The sequence below is a fragment of the Hyperolius riggenbachi genome, chromosome 1, assembly GCF_040937935.1.
Source record: "Hyperolius riggenbachi isolate aHypRig1 chromosome 1, aHypRig1.pri, whole genome shotgun sequence".
In the NCBI taxonomy this organism is placed as follows: domain Eukaryota; kingdom Metazoa; phylum Chordata; class Amphibia; order Anura; family Hyperoliidae; genus Hyperolius; species Hyperolius riggenbachi.
The window spans coordinates 121,993,407-122,013,818 of record NC_090646.1 but is presented as its reverse complement, the minus strand read 5'-3'; the positions used below and the strand labels follow the sequence as shown (position 1 = coordinate 122,013,818).

At 45.7% G+C, this 20,412-nt stretch overlaps 1 protein-coding gene across 1 annotated transcript in view; it reads right to left on the bottom strand.

Annotated features, from left to right (window-relative positions):
- Positions 1 to 9,772, bottom strand: part of UBE2K (ubiquitin conjugating enzyme E2 K) — a 67,441-nt gene extending 57,669 nt beyond the window's left edge. Inside the window, exon 1 of the mRNA XM_068278466.1 lies at positions 9,413 to 9,772. Coding sequence (XP_068134567.1) covers positions 9,413 to 9,475 — 63 coding nt within the window. The 5' untranslated portion in view covers positions 9,476 to 9,772. The remainder of the gene's footprint in view (positions 1 to 9,412) is intronic.
- Between the last annotated feature and the right edge of the window lie 10,640 nt (positions 9,773 to 20,412).

The window sequence follows — 20,412 nt, the reverse complement described above, 5'->3', positions numbered from 1 at the left end:
GAAATCAAGGTGCCAGAGTCTGGAGGAAGACTGGGGAGAGGGAAATGCCAAAATGCCTAAAGTCCAGTGTCAATTACCTACAGTCAGTGATGGTCTGGGGTGCCATGTCAGCTGCTGGTGTTGGTCCACTTTGTTTTATCAAGGGCAGGGTCAATGCAGCTAGCTATCAGGAGATTTTGGAGCACTTCATGCTTCCATCTGCTGAAAAGCTTTATGGAGAGGATTTCATTTTTCAGCATGACGTGGCACCTGCTCACAGTGCCAAAACCACTACTGACCATGGTATTACTGTGCTCAATTGGCCTGCCAACTCTCCTGACCTGAACCCCATAGAGAATCTGTTGTATATTGTGAAGAGAAAGTTGAGAGACGCAAGACCCAACACTCTGGATGAGCTTAAGGCCGCTATTGAAGCATGCTGGGCCACCATAACACCTGAGCAGTGCCACAGGCTGATTGCCTCCATGACACGCCACATTGAAGCAGTAATTTCTGCAAAAGGATTCCCAACCAAGTATTGAGTGCATAACTAAACATAAAACACTTTTATTGGTCGGATGAAATATGCTAATTTTTGAGATAGGAATTTTGGGTTTTCATGAGCTGTATGCCAAAATAATCAATATTAAAACAATAAAAGGCTAGCACTACTTCAGTTGTGTGTAATGAATCTAAAATATATGAAAGTCTAATGTTTATCAGTACATTACAGAAAATAATGAACTTTATCACAATATGCAATTTTTTTGAGAAGGACCTGTATATGCACACACATGCATGCTGACATATGGCTATAGTTAGGATGTCTGCACTGTCTTAAAAAGGGGACACTGCGTGGCCCCGAAACAATTGTTACATCAATGGTGTTTTGACACGCCTTGAAGGAATAAATCCTATTGATTTTTTTTTTGCTCCTTCAACGAGGATCGTATAGCGATTTGATGCCGGAATGCTGCATACAGTGCACTGGCAATTTATGCAAATCTCAAACGCTGCAGTGAGAATGGTCCCATAGGGATACATTTGTCACATTACTTTGCTGATCGTCGATCAGCAAAATCGCTGAAATGTTCCCCAAAAGCACCTCAGTGTGAGCCAGCCCTTAAAGAAGAACTCCAGTGAAAATAATGTAATAAAAAAGTGCTTCATTTTTACAATAATGATGTATAAATGATTTAGTCAGCGTTTGCCCATTGTATAATCTTTCCTCTCCCTGATTTACATTATTTATCACATGGTGACATTTTTACTGCTGGCAGGTGATGTCACTGGAAGTAGCTGCTGCTTGCTTTTTTGGCAGTTGGAAACAGCTGTAAACAGCTTGCAACAAGGTTCACAGACCGGAAACTGCCAGGACCATGGTCCTCACAGTTTTCTGTGGGAGGGGTTTCGCCACAATATTAGCCATACAGAGCCCCCTGATGATCAGTTTGTGAAAAGGGATAGATTTCTCATGTAAAAGGGGGCATCAGCTACTGATTGGGATGAAGTTCAATTCTTGGTCACAGTTTCTCTTTAAGGACCGTACACACACTAGATAAAAGCCAGCTAAGGCAGCCGATAACAGCAGCCTCTGCTGATAATCCCATGTATGGACAGTGGCCCAAAACTCCCGACTGGCACCCGACAAGCGATTCACTAGATTCAACTCAGCCGAGCGACAGCTGATAGCTTTGTACTCTCCCCATGATGTCATGTCTGCGCCACCCCGTCAGCCCTCTGCATTGCCAAAGAACACATCAGCCTGTGGGCTGACAATGCGTCTGTAGGATTAGTGTTGCAGTGCTTTGGTGATCGCCCGCAATCAGCGAAGCGCAAATCGCAGGCTAAAAGCGCATGAATGTGAACAAGGCCTTAGGAAGATTTCACACCTATGTCTGTGGAACATGACAGTGGTTTTCCATAGACGATATGTTGTTTGCATTGTGCACTTCATGGCCTCGATTCACTTACTGGTGCTAACTCAGTTATCACGTCTTAAGGCTTTGGACATGCAAACTAGGGAGGTAAGTAGTTTGCACGTCCACGCGCCTAGCGCTGCGAGCGAAATGCCGCACCTGGTGCAAGGGAAACGGCGCACCTGGTGTACCCTAAACGACGCACCGATGCGACATTTTGGGCGCACTGGGTGCGACGTTTCGCGTGCACCGCAGTTTTTCTGCCCATATTAGCATGCGAAAGTTACTCTGCACATCTTAAGAGGCTTTTAGGCGTGCTAACTGTGTTAGCACCCTTTAGTGAATCGAGCCTCATGTGCGCGTCACCCAAAGTCAGCGGTGTCATGCTGCAGACAAGTTTTTTCACGATTGTGGGAACCACATTTATTTGAAATATATCACTGGGATTCCTGTCAGTCCGTGCCGGGTTGCACCGCGCTCCCGTCGTGCACACTTACTACGTCGGCCATTGACTTGCATTACAGCATAATCCATGTGGTAGGCGCTGCAGCCTTTTCGGCAGTATTGCAGCGACTTGGGTACTTCCGGCGCACCTCGTTGCTTCATCTGAAATAGGCAAGTCTCCATAGACTTGCAGAGAAGAATAATGCAGTGCGACGCAATGTGCAAGTAGCCTTAAAGTAAACCTGCGGTGAACCTATTGAAAAAAAATTAGATACCGCACTTACCTAAGAAGAGGGAACCCTCCTCCAAAGGCTTCCCATATCCTCCTGCAGACCACCGCCAGGACTGAAGACTTACGGTTGCGACAGCACTTCTCTTCATGCACGAGTGTGGCCATGCTGCACCCGACTGCTGTGCAGGCGCGGTCGTTCTCACACAGCTTGTGCATGAAGAGCAGTGCAGCCATGTAACATATATGACAAGCTCATGTTGGGTTTATTTGGGGGTCCATACAGCAAGGGTGGGGGACATTCCAGAGGCTTTGTTCTTCTTCAGCAAGCATCTGGGGTTAACATATTTTTCACCTCAGGTACACTTTAAGGGGAAAAGAAAGCATCCCTCGAGGCATTATAATATCCCAAATAATCCTCTATACTTTTATTGAACAATCTTGGCAGTATCAGATATTGGCATGTAATGTCCCAAGGAATCAGCGCTGTTATAAAAAGTAAAAATAGCGTATTTTATCTCTAGAGGAAAAAAATTAACAATTGTGTCACTTTGCAATGTGAACAAGGGAAATGTCCAGAAAGATCACCATGAAAAGGTGACAATTTGATTCCTGACCATGAGACTGTTCGATTCTCTTATCGAGCCATCATTCGTATTTTTTTTTTTTTTTTTTTTTTTTTTTTTTTTTTTAAATTAGTACCAATTCTTTCAGAAAATACTGCAGTGACATCTCACAGCAATGATGCACATTAAGGTTCCCATACACTTGCCCAATTTACCGCCGATAGACAGCAGATTCGATCACTGTGATCAAATCTGCTGTGAAATCGATGCGCAAACACTGAGCGTTCGACCGATTTTCGTCCGAAAATGATCTGTCCGCGCAGAAAATTTTGCTCGATTGCTAGTGGCGTTCGAATGTCCAAAGACCGACGCTAGCGGCAATCCATTACCTGTTCCGCCGGCGCATGTCCCTGCTGTCCCTTCTCCGCGCTGGGCTCCGGCTGGCTTCACTTACTTCCTGTCGGGGGAAGTTCAAACAGTAGAGCACCCTCTACTGTTTAAACTTCCGCCGACAGGAAGTAAAGTGAAGCTGGAGCCCGGAGTAGAGACAGCGGAGACTGGGGGACTCGCGCCGGCCAGATCAGGTAACATATGCAGGGGACGCCGGTGGCGGCGGCACAGATTGTGAATCAGTTGAATAGTGAAATTGATTCAAAATCTGTTTGCAGTGTAGGCAGCCAATAGATCCCTCTTTGATCAGATTCAATCACAGAGGGATCTATCTGCTGGTCGATCTGGTGGCATAATCGACCAGTGTATGGCTGCCTTAAGTGTGAACGCTAGACAATGTTTTCTATTCAATTTCTCACATTCTTGCAAAACTGGACACCATGTGCTTGATTCACTAAACCATGATAACTGATATCACATGTGTTGCATTTGTGTGAGGAAAATTTGAGATTGCTTGTGAAAACTGTTACGGGTGTTATAACAACCGCAAGCGCGGCTGTGATATCAGGTGTCACGGTTTAGTGAATCACGCCCCATGTGTCGAACTACACATATTGTGAATGAACCTGTAAGCCTTGAATACAAATTCAATAACGGTCACCCTTAGCGATCATTGATCGATCGTTAGGACGCCAGTTCTGAGAACGAGTAGTAGTGATGATCATGGAGAAGCATGTGATCAGTTTGGTCAGGTGATAGATATGCAAGTCTCTGATTTGCTAATCATGATCATGTGCTAAAGCGGGATGTGATCACAGCAAATCAGAGCTTTTTAACTCTATCAGCTGATCAAACAAATCACACACTTCTTCACGAGTATACAGTAGTTTGACTATAGCAAAGCAGTGTGTGCTGTTCTATGGTGAGAGAAAACAGGCGGCAAACCAGTGTATGGCTTAGAGCAGAGTTCCCCAACCCTGTCCTCAAGGCCCACCAACAGTACATGTTTTGCAGGAAACCACAAACATGCACAGGTGGGGTAATTAGTGTCTCAGCAGAGCTGATTACCTACCAGTGTTCTCCCCAGAGATTTTTTTCCAGCCGGGTGGCATGAAAAAGTAGCCGAGTGGGGCGGAATGAGAGAATGCAGGTCCGGTGCTTCTGTGTGCAACTCTGCTTACAGAATAAGAGGTGGTGAGACGATGACAGCTGGGTGCCCACCAAAACTAGCCGGGTGCAGCACCCGGCTAAAAGAGCCTGGGGAGAACACTGCCTACCTGTGTGGATTTCCACAAAACATGCACTGTTGGTCAGGGCTGTGGAGTCGGAGCAATTTTGGGTGCCTGGAGTCGGAGTCGGGAAAAAATGCACCGACTCCGACCCCTAATGAATTTAAACTGTAATTAAAATAGAAAATATGGTAAAATGTTCTATTTCTCAGATAATAGTCATCATAAATAATGTATATATACAGTAATAGCTGTGCTCAGTCCACAAAAATGAAACAAACCAATCAAAATTAGTTACTTGTGATGCTTCAATAAAGCAGTCCCCGTATTTTTAAAGTCAGATATACACATCTGATTGTGACTGTACAGTATATATGATGTGTACACAGGAATCTCTTATATATACACTAAATAACATCTATGCTGTAAGAATAAAGCCTGACGTGTAGCCGTGTCCCTAATACAGATGGTCAATGAGATGAAAATAATTCTGCGTTGATTTTGATTTATGCAAATGTACTTTGCTCATGAAATCAAATAATTTGATATGTTGTTAAAATTTGGTTTGGTGACTACGAATAAAATGGTACCCGAGAAGGATGAAAAGAAAAGTGTTATACATACCTGGGGCTTCTTCCAGCCCCCTTCAGGCTAATCAGTCCCTCGCTGTCCTCCTCCACCACCCGGATCTTCTGCTATGAGTCCTGGTAATTCAGCCAGTCAGCGCAGTCCGGCCGCATGCCGCTTCCACAGCCAGGAGCGTTCTGCACCTGCGCAATAGTGCTGCACAGGTGTAGTACGCTCCCGGCGGATAGTGTGTGCATGCGCACTACGCCAGACTGGCTCATGTACCTGGACTCATAGCAGAAGATCCAGGTGGCGGAGGAGGACAGCAAGGGACTGATTAGCCTGAAGGGGGCTGAAGGAAGCCCCAGGTATGTATAAAACTTTTATTTCATCTGTCTCAGGTTACACAGTAGTACTATACTCTACATATGCACTCCCCACAGAGCTGCAGCGAATCCACTGAAAATGCTGTGCACATTGAACACAGAGGTGTTGTCCATCACCCATAAACCTGGTTCAGATTGTACATGAAGAATGTGTAATAGAGGAAGAATCTCCTCATTCCCCTGCAGAGTACCTGCACATCATTCTTACATGTACCCACAGTCACATTGCCTCGGGCCTGATAGATGTTCTTTGTTCTGGTCTGTACCTTTTACAAGTACTCTTACCAAGGACTAGTTTTAGTCTATGACTAAAGGGAATAAATATGGCAGTCTCCATATCCTTCTCACTTCAGTTGTCTTTTAAAATTCCTAAGCGTTGGCAGTTAAGAGACGAATTTCATGTTAAATACTTTTAATAAACAAGATTGTAATATGCAAATTAGAGGAGTCGTGGAGTCGGGGGAATCCTAAACTGAGGAGTCGGAGTCGGTGGATTTTTGTACCGACTCCACAGCCCTGCTGTTGGTGGCCCTTGAGGACAGCGTTGGGGAACACTGGCTTAGAGGACCAGAGAGAACAATGTGCTCATTTGTAATTTATCGATTCACCAAACTGACATCAGAGGGCCACTGTACGCACATTGCATTCTAAAGCCGCATCTACACGAGTAGATGCGGACGCGATGCTCCTTATCAATCGAGCCGCTGATGCGGCTTGATTGATAAGATCCGACAGGACGGATCTCCGCACCGCCGATTCCCTGCTCGCTCCCCGCGAGGGGACAATGGCAGGGAATCGAGCGGAAGATAAGCGGCGCCGGCGGGGACGAGCGGGGAATCGAATGCGGCGCACGCGCAAGAGGCGATCCGGCAGCTAATCGAGCCGCCGGATCGCTACAATGTCCCATAGTCTAGATGGGGCTCTAGCCAAGATAGCCCAAAACAATTGTCTCTGCCACAAATTATGTAGTATCTGTATATGACGTTTTATCACAGGTTATTAGCAAAGTTTACATCGTTACAGTATGTATGAACACCACAGTAAAAATAAAAAGCAGGGTATTACCATGTTGTCCTCGGACACTTTCCATTACATGTCTTGTTCACATTATATGATGCAGACTAACGAATGATGAGGTAGGGGAATACCTTGCCGTCATCTTTGTCAAATAGCCAAGTCTGACAATCATGTCATAGAGCAAAGATTAGGCCATGTGACAAAGACCTAGATGACAGCAAAGAATTCCCCTACCTCATCATTGGCTACTAAGATCCCCTGAACAAAGTTCCGTCTCATGATATACCACAATTTAGTGATGTGCTGTTCAGTCGCTATCTAACCTTCACCTGCAACAGTATGAACAAAGCAGCACTCTGTTGCTAGGGCCATTTCAGAAAAGGTTTTGATATTGGTCTCTGCACATATGGGAAACGTCAATGTGACAAGTATAGGCTTCAGCTACCTTGAAGTAACAAGCAGTACAGCACTTGAACGATTCACTAATATCTCAATGGACTGCGATCACCGTCCAGACATAACATAATTGTTTTCTAATGTGCAGTACCCACAAGGTTGTTCACCATATGTCATCTTCCCTCACCAACTGCCTCATTCAGACGCTTATACTGCAAATAGCGGGATATCCTTGGGCGCCAGTAGCAGATTCATACAGAAACTCTGCACTACCAACATGAGAACTTGCCTTAAAGGAAGAAAAAAAACGCAATATAAATATTTTTTGTCTAGTCTTCCTGGCGTGTCGTATTTTAACTCCCGTCGGGGGCTGTTCATGTAAATGTATGACCTGGTGCACACCAGGAGTTTTTCTGAGCGTTTTGAGTTTTTGAAACTTTTTGCTAATGTTATCCTATGTGTCTGTGCACACTGGAGCGATGAGGTTTTGTAAAAAAAAAAAAGAAAAAAAAAAAAAAAACCATAGCATTACATTGGGAAGAGCTTTTGAAACCTCTAGCGTTTGGGGAGCTTTTCTGGTGTGTCTCAGCCCTAAATGATCATACTGACCATGTCCGTTTATTTGAAAGGACAGCACTCGTGAAAAAAGTAGGCAGTTAAAATCTGACAGGACAGGTTTTGGGCCAGTCCATCTCCTCATGAGGGATTCTCAGGGTTTTCTTTGTTTTAACAGCATTTCCTAAACAGCAGTTTAACTACCAAAATAGTAAGATACCAGCCAGCCTCCCAACTCACTTGCACACTATATTATCAGTTATGACTTTGAAACTGCTGTTCAGGAAATGCTGTTGAAAAAAAAAAAAAAAAAAAGAAAACCCTGAGAATACCCCATGAGGAGATGGACTGGCCCAAAACCTGTTGGTTCTGTCAGATTTTAACTGCCTACGGTTTACGTGATAGTGGTCCTTTAAGGCTACTCAGATGGAGCTTCAACTATACTATATCGAATGGAGAAAACTATTCCCCTTTAATTCTATTATTGTTATATAAGTGAAACAAGTCTCAAATTAAAATAAAAACGTCACCGTAACTTAAAGACATTATACGCCTTTAAGTTATAATTACTAAAGGAAGAGTAATGCAAAGCAGTTAATGTTGCCACTTTATATATAAGCTTTCTAATATGCAAATTCTTGCTCAAACCCATACATTTTCATTGTAAGTGAAACAAAAAGTTTTATAAATGCTACTGGACACCCGCTGTGTATTGATCTGTCTACACTTTCTAGAGAACATTAGAAAAGAAACATGCAGCCCAGCAGGTCTCATCCTGGTCAAATGCTACCAATACCAACAAAATTTGGGGCTAGTCTAGTTTAAGGGAACCGGCAGGAAACCACATAGGAACCAGTTGTCCATGCATCGATCAGATGTTTCTGACATTATTGTCAGATCTGAGAAGATTAGCTGCATGCTTGTTTCTGGTGCTATTCATACACCACTGCAGTCAAAGGCATGAGCTGGACTGCCAGGGAACTGGTATTGTTTAAAAGGAAATAAATATATCAGCCTCCATGTTCTTTTCAGTTCAGTTGTCTTTTAGGGCTGCAAGATACAGCTAATTGTGACTCCTTTAGCTTTGTAAATTCTTACCTGGCAGCAGAGTGAAATTTAAAGATCATTTTAAACATCATACCTTCCAACTTTTGAGATAAGAAAGAGGGACACTTACGCCACGCCCATGTCACACCCCTGACCACACCCCCATCACACCCCTAGTGACAAAAACCATTAAGGTTTCAACAGAAAAATATGTTGTTTTATAATTCAAACCACACTAGTCCTTTCTATCCTGGTTCATTTTCCTTCCTTTTAACATTTTAAAAATTAGTAATATATCTATTTACAGGATATGAATAAAGTTTAGAGTCAAACTCATTTTTTTAGTACATAAATACATATATTTACATAGAAAAAGGGAAAAAGTCTTTAAAGAGGGACACATGAGTAGGAAAGAGGGACAGATTTCTCAAAGAGAGACAGTCCCTCCAAAAGAGGGACAACTGGGAGCTATGTAACATTAAGTTGCAAAAACACTTGCGCAGCACCCATCTTTATCCATTGCAAGGTGTATATCACAAGGGGGGTTTCCCTTTTTAAGGAAACAAGCCTTTATAATGAAGGGAGGTGGCCTGTCCCTGGCAGCCGTGTATGGCATGTGTGTAAGCCCTGCAGGGCAGCGGCAGGATGAATGGATGGGCCAGCAGGGCACACACCGGACACCTCTCACCTCTTCGCTCTTGAGAACCTCTTTGAACTCCCTCTTGATCCTCTGTGCGGCGATGTTGGCCATGGCTGCTCTGATCTCCGGAGTATCAGTGGATGTGGTGCTGGCCTTGGCTACACGGATGCTAAGCTGCTGCTGCTGCTCTCCCGGGCCCGGATCGTTCAGCCTCCCCCGCCCCGGTGAACGAACCCCCGACACAACACTCTACGGCAAAATGGTGGCCGAGCGCATGCGTAGTGAACCGCAGGAAGAACTTCCTGACAGGGGCCTGGGTGACGTCATTAGGACCAAACCCCGTAACGTCACGGTGATGTCTCTAGTACGCGGCGATACATTGCAAAACCCCGCCTGCTCTGCTACTGCGCATGTGTAGGCTTTACCTTGCCTTCGGTAGGCGGAGAGTGCATACGCCAGTCGCGAAAACAGCGACCTCTTGCGACGGATTATAAGTATGCAGTCTGATGCTTATCTGGACGTTTGTGGATGTCCCAGCTGCAATTAATTACAATAAGAACCCATTATCCAGAAGTCTCAAGCAATCAGAGAAAAGATCCTGGCCTTGCAGGATACGGAAATCTACTTTTACACTTCTATATATAGTAATAAACCTCTGTAACGTTATTTTTGTCCTTGTCGTAATTTGTTTTAAATTACTGTATTTCAACATTAATACAGCGTTTATGGTAAGTGTACAGTGTGGGGTATAGTACTGATTTATAGCTATAGGCTTATTTTTAACACTGACTCTCAATCAACCAAATAGATTCTGCTTTGAAAACCCCTCTAAAATCCCTTGGGATTCTCAAGAAAACAAGGCAGGGGAAGAGGGGAAGACGTACAGGCACCCATAAATCAAAGCCAAAGCAATCCTCACATATCTATAAATCAGCTGTATCAGTAAAGGACCCAGATAACAGAGATAGCTGCCACACTCCTGATTAAAAAACCCAGCCAGGAGCTAGGAACACATGCCTCAAAGTTAAGGCAAACAACATTAAAGCAGTACTCTGCAATGCCAGGTCCATAAACAACAAAACAGCAGTTATTTACGATCTAATAGAGGCTTCAGATCTAGCTTTAACTACAGAGACATGGTTGGATCAGAACTCAGGACCCACTCTTGCGGCTGCGGTACCAGACAATTACTCAGTTTTACTGTGAGAAAAAGCGGAAAAGCCGCAGCGACTACTCAGAGTAAGGCGGCTAATTCCGCGTCTAACATGGCATCCACTAGCCTGACGGAGCGCGGAGAAACCGCCGCATGCCCAGTGAACAAGGCGGCGGATTCCGCGTCCAGCGCGGCGGTTTGCACGCATGGGCCTACCACTAGCAGTATGGCTGAACGCGGGGAAACCGCCGCATGCTCTGACAGCGGTGCGGCTGGCCCCGTGTTCAAAACAGCAGATACATTACAACACATGTCTGGTGTGGCTGGGACTGATAGTCCACACAGGTTCAGAAGGACGCACGCGCGCGGGTTGAGAGGCAGAGCCTTTATGACAGTCAGAAGGGTGTCAGCTGATCCAGCAGATCAGCTGACAATTCTATCAGGTTTCATTGGTCCAGCACTTAGGGGAGGCGCCGGAGAGCGCTTGTGTATATATACTGGGTGCTGGTCATTTCTCTGGTGTCTGGCGTTGCGATCACTACGTGGTAGCACTCAGACCTTGTCAGAATCTGTGATATTTTCTGTGTTATTAATTCAGGCTAGTTCCAGGGTGTTGATGATCAAGGAACTCACACCCAAGACTAGGGAACTGTATTACCATTCTGTTATACTTCAGACTAGTTCCTAGGTGTTGATGATCAAGGACCTCACACCTCAGTCTAGGGAAAACTATATGTGCTAGCTCTTAGACCCTAGCTAGATCCGACAGTGTGCCAGAACCGGCTGGAGCTGGGAATCCACACTGAGTCAGATTCTTGATAGCTTAAAGTACTAATTGCATTGTTTATCTGTTATGACCTTCTGCTTTCCTGACTACTCTTCTGATCTCTGATTAGGTACTTCGCTATATCTGAAACTCTGTTGCCGTACTCTGTTTGTCTTAGGATTCCGCATCTGTCTCCTGTCTTTGTCCCTGATCTGTCTGTCTGTTGCCGACCTGGCTTGTCCGACCTCGAGAGCTATCTCCTCAGTCAAGAGATAGCTCACAGACCTGTGGGTGACACCCCTCCTGGTGTCACTCACACTTGTCCTTCCTACTCCTAGCCTGACCCCTCCCTCGGGAGAGTCTCAGGCTTACGGAAGGAACGTGTTACTGTGCAGTACTCCTTACTGCTGTGCGCCTGCTCCACAGGTGCAGTCCTCAAAGTATTTCTGTTGCACTAAACACCCTTATTACCCAGGTGTCCAGAGGTTAGAGATATATCTGATTATCGGTGATACTGCAGATCATCAATAATCGGGTATATATCTGTATTCTCAGTGATACTACAGATCACCGGTAATCAGACCCTCTCTGTGTTACACCGATCGTTACAGAACGCCAGACCCAAAATGCAAATGGACGCACACACCGACCGTCTGGGCACACTTACCACTTCGGTGGATACCATCAACCAAGTGCTGGGTAATCACCGGGTGTTAATTGACGCTTTGTCCGGGTCTTTACAAACCTTCCAGACGGCTGTGGACGAAGTGCGATCTCCTCCTAGCACAGACATACGTATGCCTGTACCTGAAAAATGTTCTGGTCACAGATCTGATTTCCGAAATTTTAGGAGTAGAGTGTTATCATACTTTGAGTTGAGACCTAGAGCTTCAGGAACTATGGCCCAAAGGGTCACATTTATTAAGACTTTGTTATCAGGCGATTCTCAGACCTGGGCATACAGTCTACCCGCTGGAGACTTAGCTCTAACCTCTGTAGATGAATTTTTTAAAGCTATGGCAATAATTTACGACGATCCAGACATTGCCTCGACTTCTGAGCGGAAGCTCAAGTTATTACGTCAAGGCAAGAGTCCGGTCGAGGAGTATGCTGCTGAATTCAGAAGGTGGTCAGTATCAGCCAGGTGGGACACCTTTGCTTTGTTAGATTGTTTCCTATCAGGATTGTCAGATGAGGTCTCTGATCTTATGTTAAGTCAGCCTGAACCTAAGACCATTGATGAGGCCATTTCCTCGGCCATCAGGATGGACCGTAGGCTACGCTATCAGAGACAGACCCGGGGTAGAAATCATGTAAAGATGGTGTCCTACACTGCGCCTCCTGTGACTCCACCTCCTCCCGTTTCACCTCCACCCGAGCCGATGCAGATTGGCCGGTCGAAGTTGTCTCAGGTGGAGCAGAGACCCAGGATTTCAGAGCAGTTGTGTCTTTATTGTGCAGAGGGGGGTCATAGATTACAGAATTGCCCTAAGAAATCGGGAAACGCTATTGCCTAGAAGTAGTTGGGGGTAATACCCTAGGCGTACAACTTTTACCCCTAGATGATAAAAGATTGCTTCTTCCTTGTACGATTGCATGGGAAGATAAATCTGAAGTCACTGAGGCCTTCGTTGATTCGGGCTCAGCTGCTAATTTTATGGATTACGAATTTGCTAAAAATTGGGTATTCCGCGTCCGACGGTAAATCAGAAGGAACCCCATTGGTCTGCTAAAGACCAATGGGGCTCCTTGGAGCCCAAATACAAAGATGCTTTAGAGAGCTCTGAGCTATATAGCTCAGAGCTCTGTCGGGTGCAGGACGCTAAGTCCCGCCGGCTCTCGCTGCCCTCCCCGCCTCCCCCACATGTCACCTATATACATGCTGGCACCCATGGGTGCCAACATGTATATGGGTGACAGGTGTGGGCGGAGTGGCGGGGACTTAGCCTTAGTGTATGCGGCGGCCGGCGGGTGAGCGGCGAGTGACGTCGGGTGCGGTGGAGTTACAAAGTAACAAAGTTGTTACATTGTAACAACTTTGTTACATTGTAACTGATTAGTATATTTCCGAGGATATTGCGTGGGAACTGGCTTTTAAAGGGACAGGTAAGTATTAATGGTTAATTAAGAATATTAAAGGACTTTTTTCGTGGTTATGTTTTTTGTTCAATTAAAATACTTTTTCTATGTGTTTGTGTGTTTATTTACTTTTAACTCTTAAAGGAAATGGGTAAGGGGTACAAGTACCTCTATACTCATTTCTCCTGGGAGGGGGGGTGGGCATCTGGGGGACCCCTTTTTAAAGGGGACTCCCAGATGCCACCATGAACCCCCCCCCCCCCCAGGAAATCGCGGCCTCCACCTCCACCGCCCATCGGAGGTGGAGAAGAGCCCCTTGTCCTTGGATTGGACAAGGGCTCGGAGGGGGAGGGGAAAGCTTGGCTGCCCCTCCCCTTCCGAGACCCCCCCAATCCATGGACCATGCGGGCTGGTATAGTCAGGGTGCGGAGCCCCACGCGGCCGGTGCTCCGCATCCTGGCTATCCCAGTCTGCATGGGTGACAAGGGGTTAAAGAGGTCTGGGAGGGGGGACCCCACGTCGTTTTTTTTTTATATTTCCCACACTCAGAACGAAGTAAGTAAAACTCTTCCCACTTGGGGGAATCTATGAAAATAAAACACTATTGTTACCTGTGCAAAAAAACGTGACATTTTCCGCATTTAAAAGACATTTTTGCCCTTGAAACTTAATAATCGATTTTCTCAAAAACTATAAGGTCTTTTTGAAAAAAAAAAATTCCTCTTATTCCCACTGATCCCCTTAATATACCCTGTGAATTTGGTGTTCCTAAATTTTAAGCAGGCTTTGCTATTAACCGTTAAAGTCGGCGGGTTTTTAAATGTATATATTTTTCCTTTGAAACTTTAACATCGATTTTCTCAAAAACTATAAGGTCTTTTTGAAAAAAAAAATGTTCCTCTTATTCCTTCTGATCTCCTTAATATATTCTCCAAATTTGAGGCTCTAAGCAATTAAGGGGGCTTTGCTATTAACCCTTAAAGTCGGCGGCTACCTAACATTGATCCATGCGTCAACTTTTCCGCTTGGCAGCATGACCTTACGCATTAATTGCTAGTAGGAATTTACGCGTAAGCCAATAACGTAACAACCTGAATTACGGTATTCTTACGCGTAATTGCGTAAGGGCTATGCGTAATTACAGACATGTACCGTAAATGAATGTCTACGCCGTAAGCGTAATTCCGTAATGCGTAATAGCATAAAATTACGCGTAATGATCCGTAAGCGTAGTTTTTTCCATTACGCCCAGCACTGCCAGAGACTCTTCGAATTCGGCAATAAATGTAGTAAGCTACTCACCTACTTACTAAGCTCCTCTGGTGGCTCCTCTGCCATCCCATGCATTGTGTCGTCCTCCGGTATTATCTGTCACACTTCATCTGAGATAGCATCTTCCTTCACAGAATTCTACTCTGAACTATATAATGCCAAAACAGGCCCAATAAATGAGGGAATTATGGATTTCCTTAGGGACCTGGATCTGCCAGTCCTGTCACCTGTAACGATTGTGGAACTTTCTCCGTGATCAGCGCACAACGCGTGCGCTGACACGGCGGAAATCCTCCACAAGCGTATATTTGCAGGCACCCAGCAAAAGGTGCTACGCACCTGTAGAGGGAAATTCCTGTCGGCAGATGGCACTGGGGAGTGCAGAGGAACCAATCCTCTGCACCTCCACAAGTGCCAGACAGGAATTGTACGAAGCGCAGAACGCAATCGCAAGAGAGGCGATTGCGAATGAGATTGAGCAAAGGGACAGGTTGTATGTGTGTGCGCCAATCCAGTCGCCACCCCGCGACCGCGCACACACAACAGCAGATATGAAATAGGAACGCGATCGCGAGAGGTGCGATCGCCAGACGTGACACAAGGCAGATCAGAATAGAATACGAGGGTAGCAAAGGCACAGCAAATAATACAATAAGGAGATCTGGAAAATAACAAACGCTAGCTAACCGCGAACACCGCACTCATTCGCAACAGTGCACGCGGTTATGCGCGGTCTCCACGTGATAAGCACAATAGAGACAAGCACGCCTAACTAACCATCGACAGACAAACATGAAACAGAGGACGCGAGCGCTTGCTTAACGGTTACCTCACCGAGCCTCCAGCAAGCGTAGCAGACAAGACAGACACACGAAAACAGGGACAAGCGAGAGATAGGATCCACAGCACTAGCGAAAAGTGGCTAGCGCGATCCAGGTACAGAGTAGCAGAACAGAAGGATCCCCAGCGCTAGCGAAAAGTAGCTAGCGCGATCCCAGAAGACAGAACAGAAGGATCCCCAGCGCTAGGGAAAAGTAGCTAGCGCGATCCCAGGAGACAGAACAAAAGAGATAGCTGGTAGCAACCGCTGCACCAGCTATACTCCAAGAACAGAGATCAGAACCATTTCCTGTCGACCACCTTTGGGACTGGACAATGGCAACAGGCAAGACAAGACAGAACAGGCAATACAGATAATACAACCTGACTGGGCTAGAAGGGGAGCCTAAAGCAACCCCCAGGAATTAACTATACTAGATAGCAATGGCTGACACTCCAGCAGTGTCCATCAGGAACAGACCATGGAAAGGAAATGACCAGCAAAGCATTCTGGGAAACATAAAGCTCTTATAGTGCCAGTCATCAAAGAAATCAAAGAAGGCAGGTAGAGGATTTGCATAACGAATGTATGCAAATTCCCTAGCAAGAGAACAGACCAGAAACTTGCAATGGAAAGACAGGTCTCTGTTCCAGAGACCTGCAGCCCACAGACTAGAGGAATGGACAAACAGCTGTCTGCCTGTGCAGCCAGCTGAGCGGATCATCACAGTAACCCCCCCCCCCCCTCTAGGGATGGATTCCAGACATCCCTCAAAACTGGTATCATCACAAAACTCTAACTGAAGACTCATGAAGGTCGGGACAACCCGACAAGGCCCAATTCCAGAGTCAGTCCATCCGAAACCGACCTCATCGGAAGCAGAAGCCACCGAAACATGCCCATCAGCACTACAAGTCTCAGCGTAACACCCATCAGGACTGTGGACACCAGAGAAGAAGCCATCAACACCCTCCAGACAATACCCACCACCTTCCAAGGAGCGTCCAAGAATACCAAACCTGCCACAATACCTGTTCGAAGTGTCCCTTACAACACCAAAGCCATTGCTGATCGTATTCAGGGCACCAAGCAAAACCTTTCCCGGAATCTCCCAGAACACCTTGAAGCTCCGCAGAGATCCCAAGAAGCCAGAACGCTCACCAGGCTCACATGGAGAACCACCAAGAACCCCTATGGAACCTATGATCATTCCAGACTCAAAATTAGCAGGACACCCATCAAGATCAGGACTTTCAGGGACCACTTCTGGGCATGCAAGCAGGCAGGCTATATCAGAACATGTCTCCACTGAGGAAGCATCTGAGTACGCTGGTAACCGAGGCACACTTGGGCTTTCTGGGTCACAGAGCACATCGGGGTACACTAGTACAGGAGAAACCTCAGGACATGTCGGGGAACTGCCAACCTCAGAGTCCGACATGACAAGACCAAAACCAGTACCGGGCAGAAAATCATCATGAGTAAAGGTCACAGGTACTGGTCTTTCAAAAGAAGACTCGGACTCAAATTCAGAATTTTCTGTAACTGTAATATCATCATTGACTACACATGAATGAAGCTCCACAAGAGCTGCAAAAGTAGTCAGCAAGGCAGCAATGCCTACTGAAGTGGGCAACACCTCAGAAGGACCTGGGGGGCAGGAGACATCTCCTACAAGTTCTGCACCCTTTGGGAGGAACTCGGAGACCTTCAGATCATCAACCAAGACCTCAGGAACATCATTTTTCAAGTTGTCTAAGAAGGATTCTGTACTATCCATGTTACAGGGCAAAACTGGAACTTTACTTTGAGAACAGGGCAGATGTCCCAGGGAAGGTTCCACCATAAACTGAGACTGAATTTCATCATCATGAGTGGAACATACAGGAATATTCACTGAACCACACACTGACTCCCTAACTTTAATCTCGCTGCACCCAGAACTCTGCGTAGTAGTCAAACTAGCTTACAACTCCAAAACTGCAGAAAGACAGGTAAAAATAGCAGCAATACCTAGACGAGCCTCTAGGGGCAGGGCAGGAGATATTGTACAAGGCAATATTGACTCATCCAGAGTACTGGGTGGAGAGTCAATACTTTCTTCAGAATCAGACTCGCAAATGTCAATGCAAGTGGACATCATGCCTTCATTCATGGTAAAGGGCAGGTTCAGAGAAAGCTTCTCTGGACAAGGCAAAGAAGCTTCAGCATCAGATTCGCAAAACCGAAGCGCTGTCTCACTCTTAGATTCGGCTAACAATGTCGAATCCGAGGAGTCAGAACGCAAAATTTGCGGATCCAAGATCGCTTTAGGTTGCGAAACTGACGCTTCCATATCGCAAACCTCCGCGATCTGCGGAGCAGACTGCAAGGCATCTAGGACAGAAACACTGGAGCAACTGTCATCAGGCAACAGGCCTGCACAGGTGCGAACAGAATAAGACATAGATTCATTTGCAAAAGAAGTGGCGACAACAACAGGAGAAACTTTATTAGACACATCAATAATTTTCTTAAAGTTGCATAACTTAGGAATTTTCCCCATGGCAGGCTCACAAACGGACGATCTTAGAGAACCTGAGAGAAGAAATCTGTCTTCCTTAGACACAGGACCACACAGACCTTTTGCAGCCATACGTGCGGTGGCGACATCAGACCGCACTGGTTCAACTTCCACACAAGCAACTGCTCTGAACGACTTGCACTCAGACTTCAAACACTCAGTTGCTTTGGGAAAGGGAATGCATTCAAAACTCACTTTCTTTAAATCCAGAGGATTGGAACAATCGTCCGCTGACAATGTGTTTTTAGCAGATTGAAGCGCATGTAGTTCATTCAAAATCATTCTCCACACGTCAAACAGCGGAGTCACAAAGTCAGAGATACATTCACCAGTCTTGATTAAAGTGCACGCAGACTCAATGCACGCATACAAAACTGCTTCGTTTTTAGAACGGTAATGATTGCAAAACGATCTCCAATCACATTCCAATTCATAGACCAGGAGCTCGATCTCCCATTTCTCAAATGGGGGCTCCCATGCACACTTAACAAAGGATGAACAATCATAGAGCTCACAGTCTACAGATGGAACTAGAGCAGGAACAGAACGGGAATCTTTTACCTCTTTATTGGGATCAATTAATTGGTGTGTGTGTAATTCATCCAAAATGATCTGCCACACATACATCACCAGATCCACAGCACACTCATCACATTCATCAGAATCAATCAAAAGGCACACAGAGTCAAGACAATCGTTCTGGACATCCGCGCTTTTGCGATGTAAAAATCGCAAAAGGCTTTCCAATCCAAATCAAATTCCTCCACCAAGGCCCCGATTTCCCATGAGGCAAATGGCGGTTCGAACAACCCAGTATCTAAATAATCTCCATATGGGTGGGGATCAGGAACGAGTACAGATTTTTTAACTGCTTTAATATAGTGTGCGATCCTACCTATAGCAGGATCCACATAAGCTTTGGATTGGGGCAAAAAACCTGGAAACTGATCAGCAGATGCATTATAAACATCATTATCATACTGCATGGTTTTGCCCATTTCAGACTTGACAGAAATAACCTCTCTATTTGTGGTTGCCATGGGCAACGGATCTTTACGCTGGGAAGCCTTCCTAGATCTTTTACGTTTAGACTTAAGGTTCGTATACACGTCCGATAAAGATCGTTCGTTACGAACGATTCGTGACGTTTACACGATATTCAAATTAGACCGAAAAGATCGTTCGTAATGAACGATTGTGTACACACGTGAACGATATAAGTATAAAGTACTGAACGACGAACGATTAAAAAATGCGTGCGCAAACGGAAGTGACGTTATGACAGGCAATAAGAACATGCGTTATTGGACGATCTTTGTACACACTGCAACGATTGAACGATTATCTTTCGAAAAAATCCGCCGGGTTGGATCGGTCCGATTGAACGATAACGATCGTTATCGTTCACAAAAACGATCGTTCACACTTTTTGAACGCACGATTATCGTTCCGATTGTCGTTATCGTTCGTTTTTGAACGATCGTTATCGTACGTGTGTACTCAGCTTTAGAGGCTTTGGATGGCTGCTTTATGGATGAAAGAGTAGATGGAACAGCTGATTGAGCTGCTGACAACAACTCATTAAGGGGGTATGGTAATTGAGGTAATCTCAGCCAATTGTGAATTAAAAAGGCCAAGAATTCCAGGGGTCTTTGACTCAGGGTGGTATGATCTAACACATCATAACCCCACATTGACATTTCGCCCCCCAACAGAATGTAGACCATTTGGGGGGCCCAGGTAGACACTGGGGTGCATTGGAATTCAGGGTTCGCTAACAGTTTCGTACACTCAGACAAAAATTCGTCTGCTGATTCAGGTTCAAGTTTTTTAAATCTCTTAAAGGTACAAGAGCCATATTCGACAAAATCGTACAAATCGGAAATTTCGTCTACACTGGGGTTTTGGGTTCGGCTGGTCATTCTGTAACGATTGTGGAACTTTCTCCGTGATCAGCGCACAACGCGTGCGCTGACACGGCGGAAATCCTCCACAAGCGTATATTTGCAGGCACCCAGCAAAAGGTGCTACGCACCTGTAGAGGGAAATTCCTGTCGGCAGATGGCGCTGGGGAGTGCAGAGGAACCAATCCTCTGCACCTCCACAAGTGCCAGACAGGAATTGTACGAAGCGCAGAATGCAATCGCAAGAGAGGCGATTGCGAATGAGATTGAGCAAAGGGACAGGTTGTATGTGTGTGCGCCAATCCAGTCGCCACCCCGCGACCGCGCACACACAACAGCAGATATGAAATAGGAACGCGATCGCGAGAGGTGCGATCGCCAGACGTGACACAAGGCAGATCAGAATAGAATACGAGGGTAGCAAAGGCACAGCAAATAATACAATAAGGAGATCTGGAAAATAACAAATGCTAGCTAACCGCGAACATCGC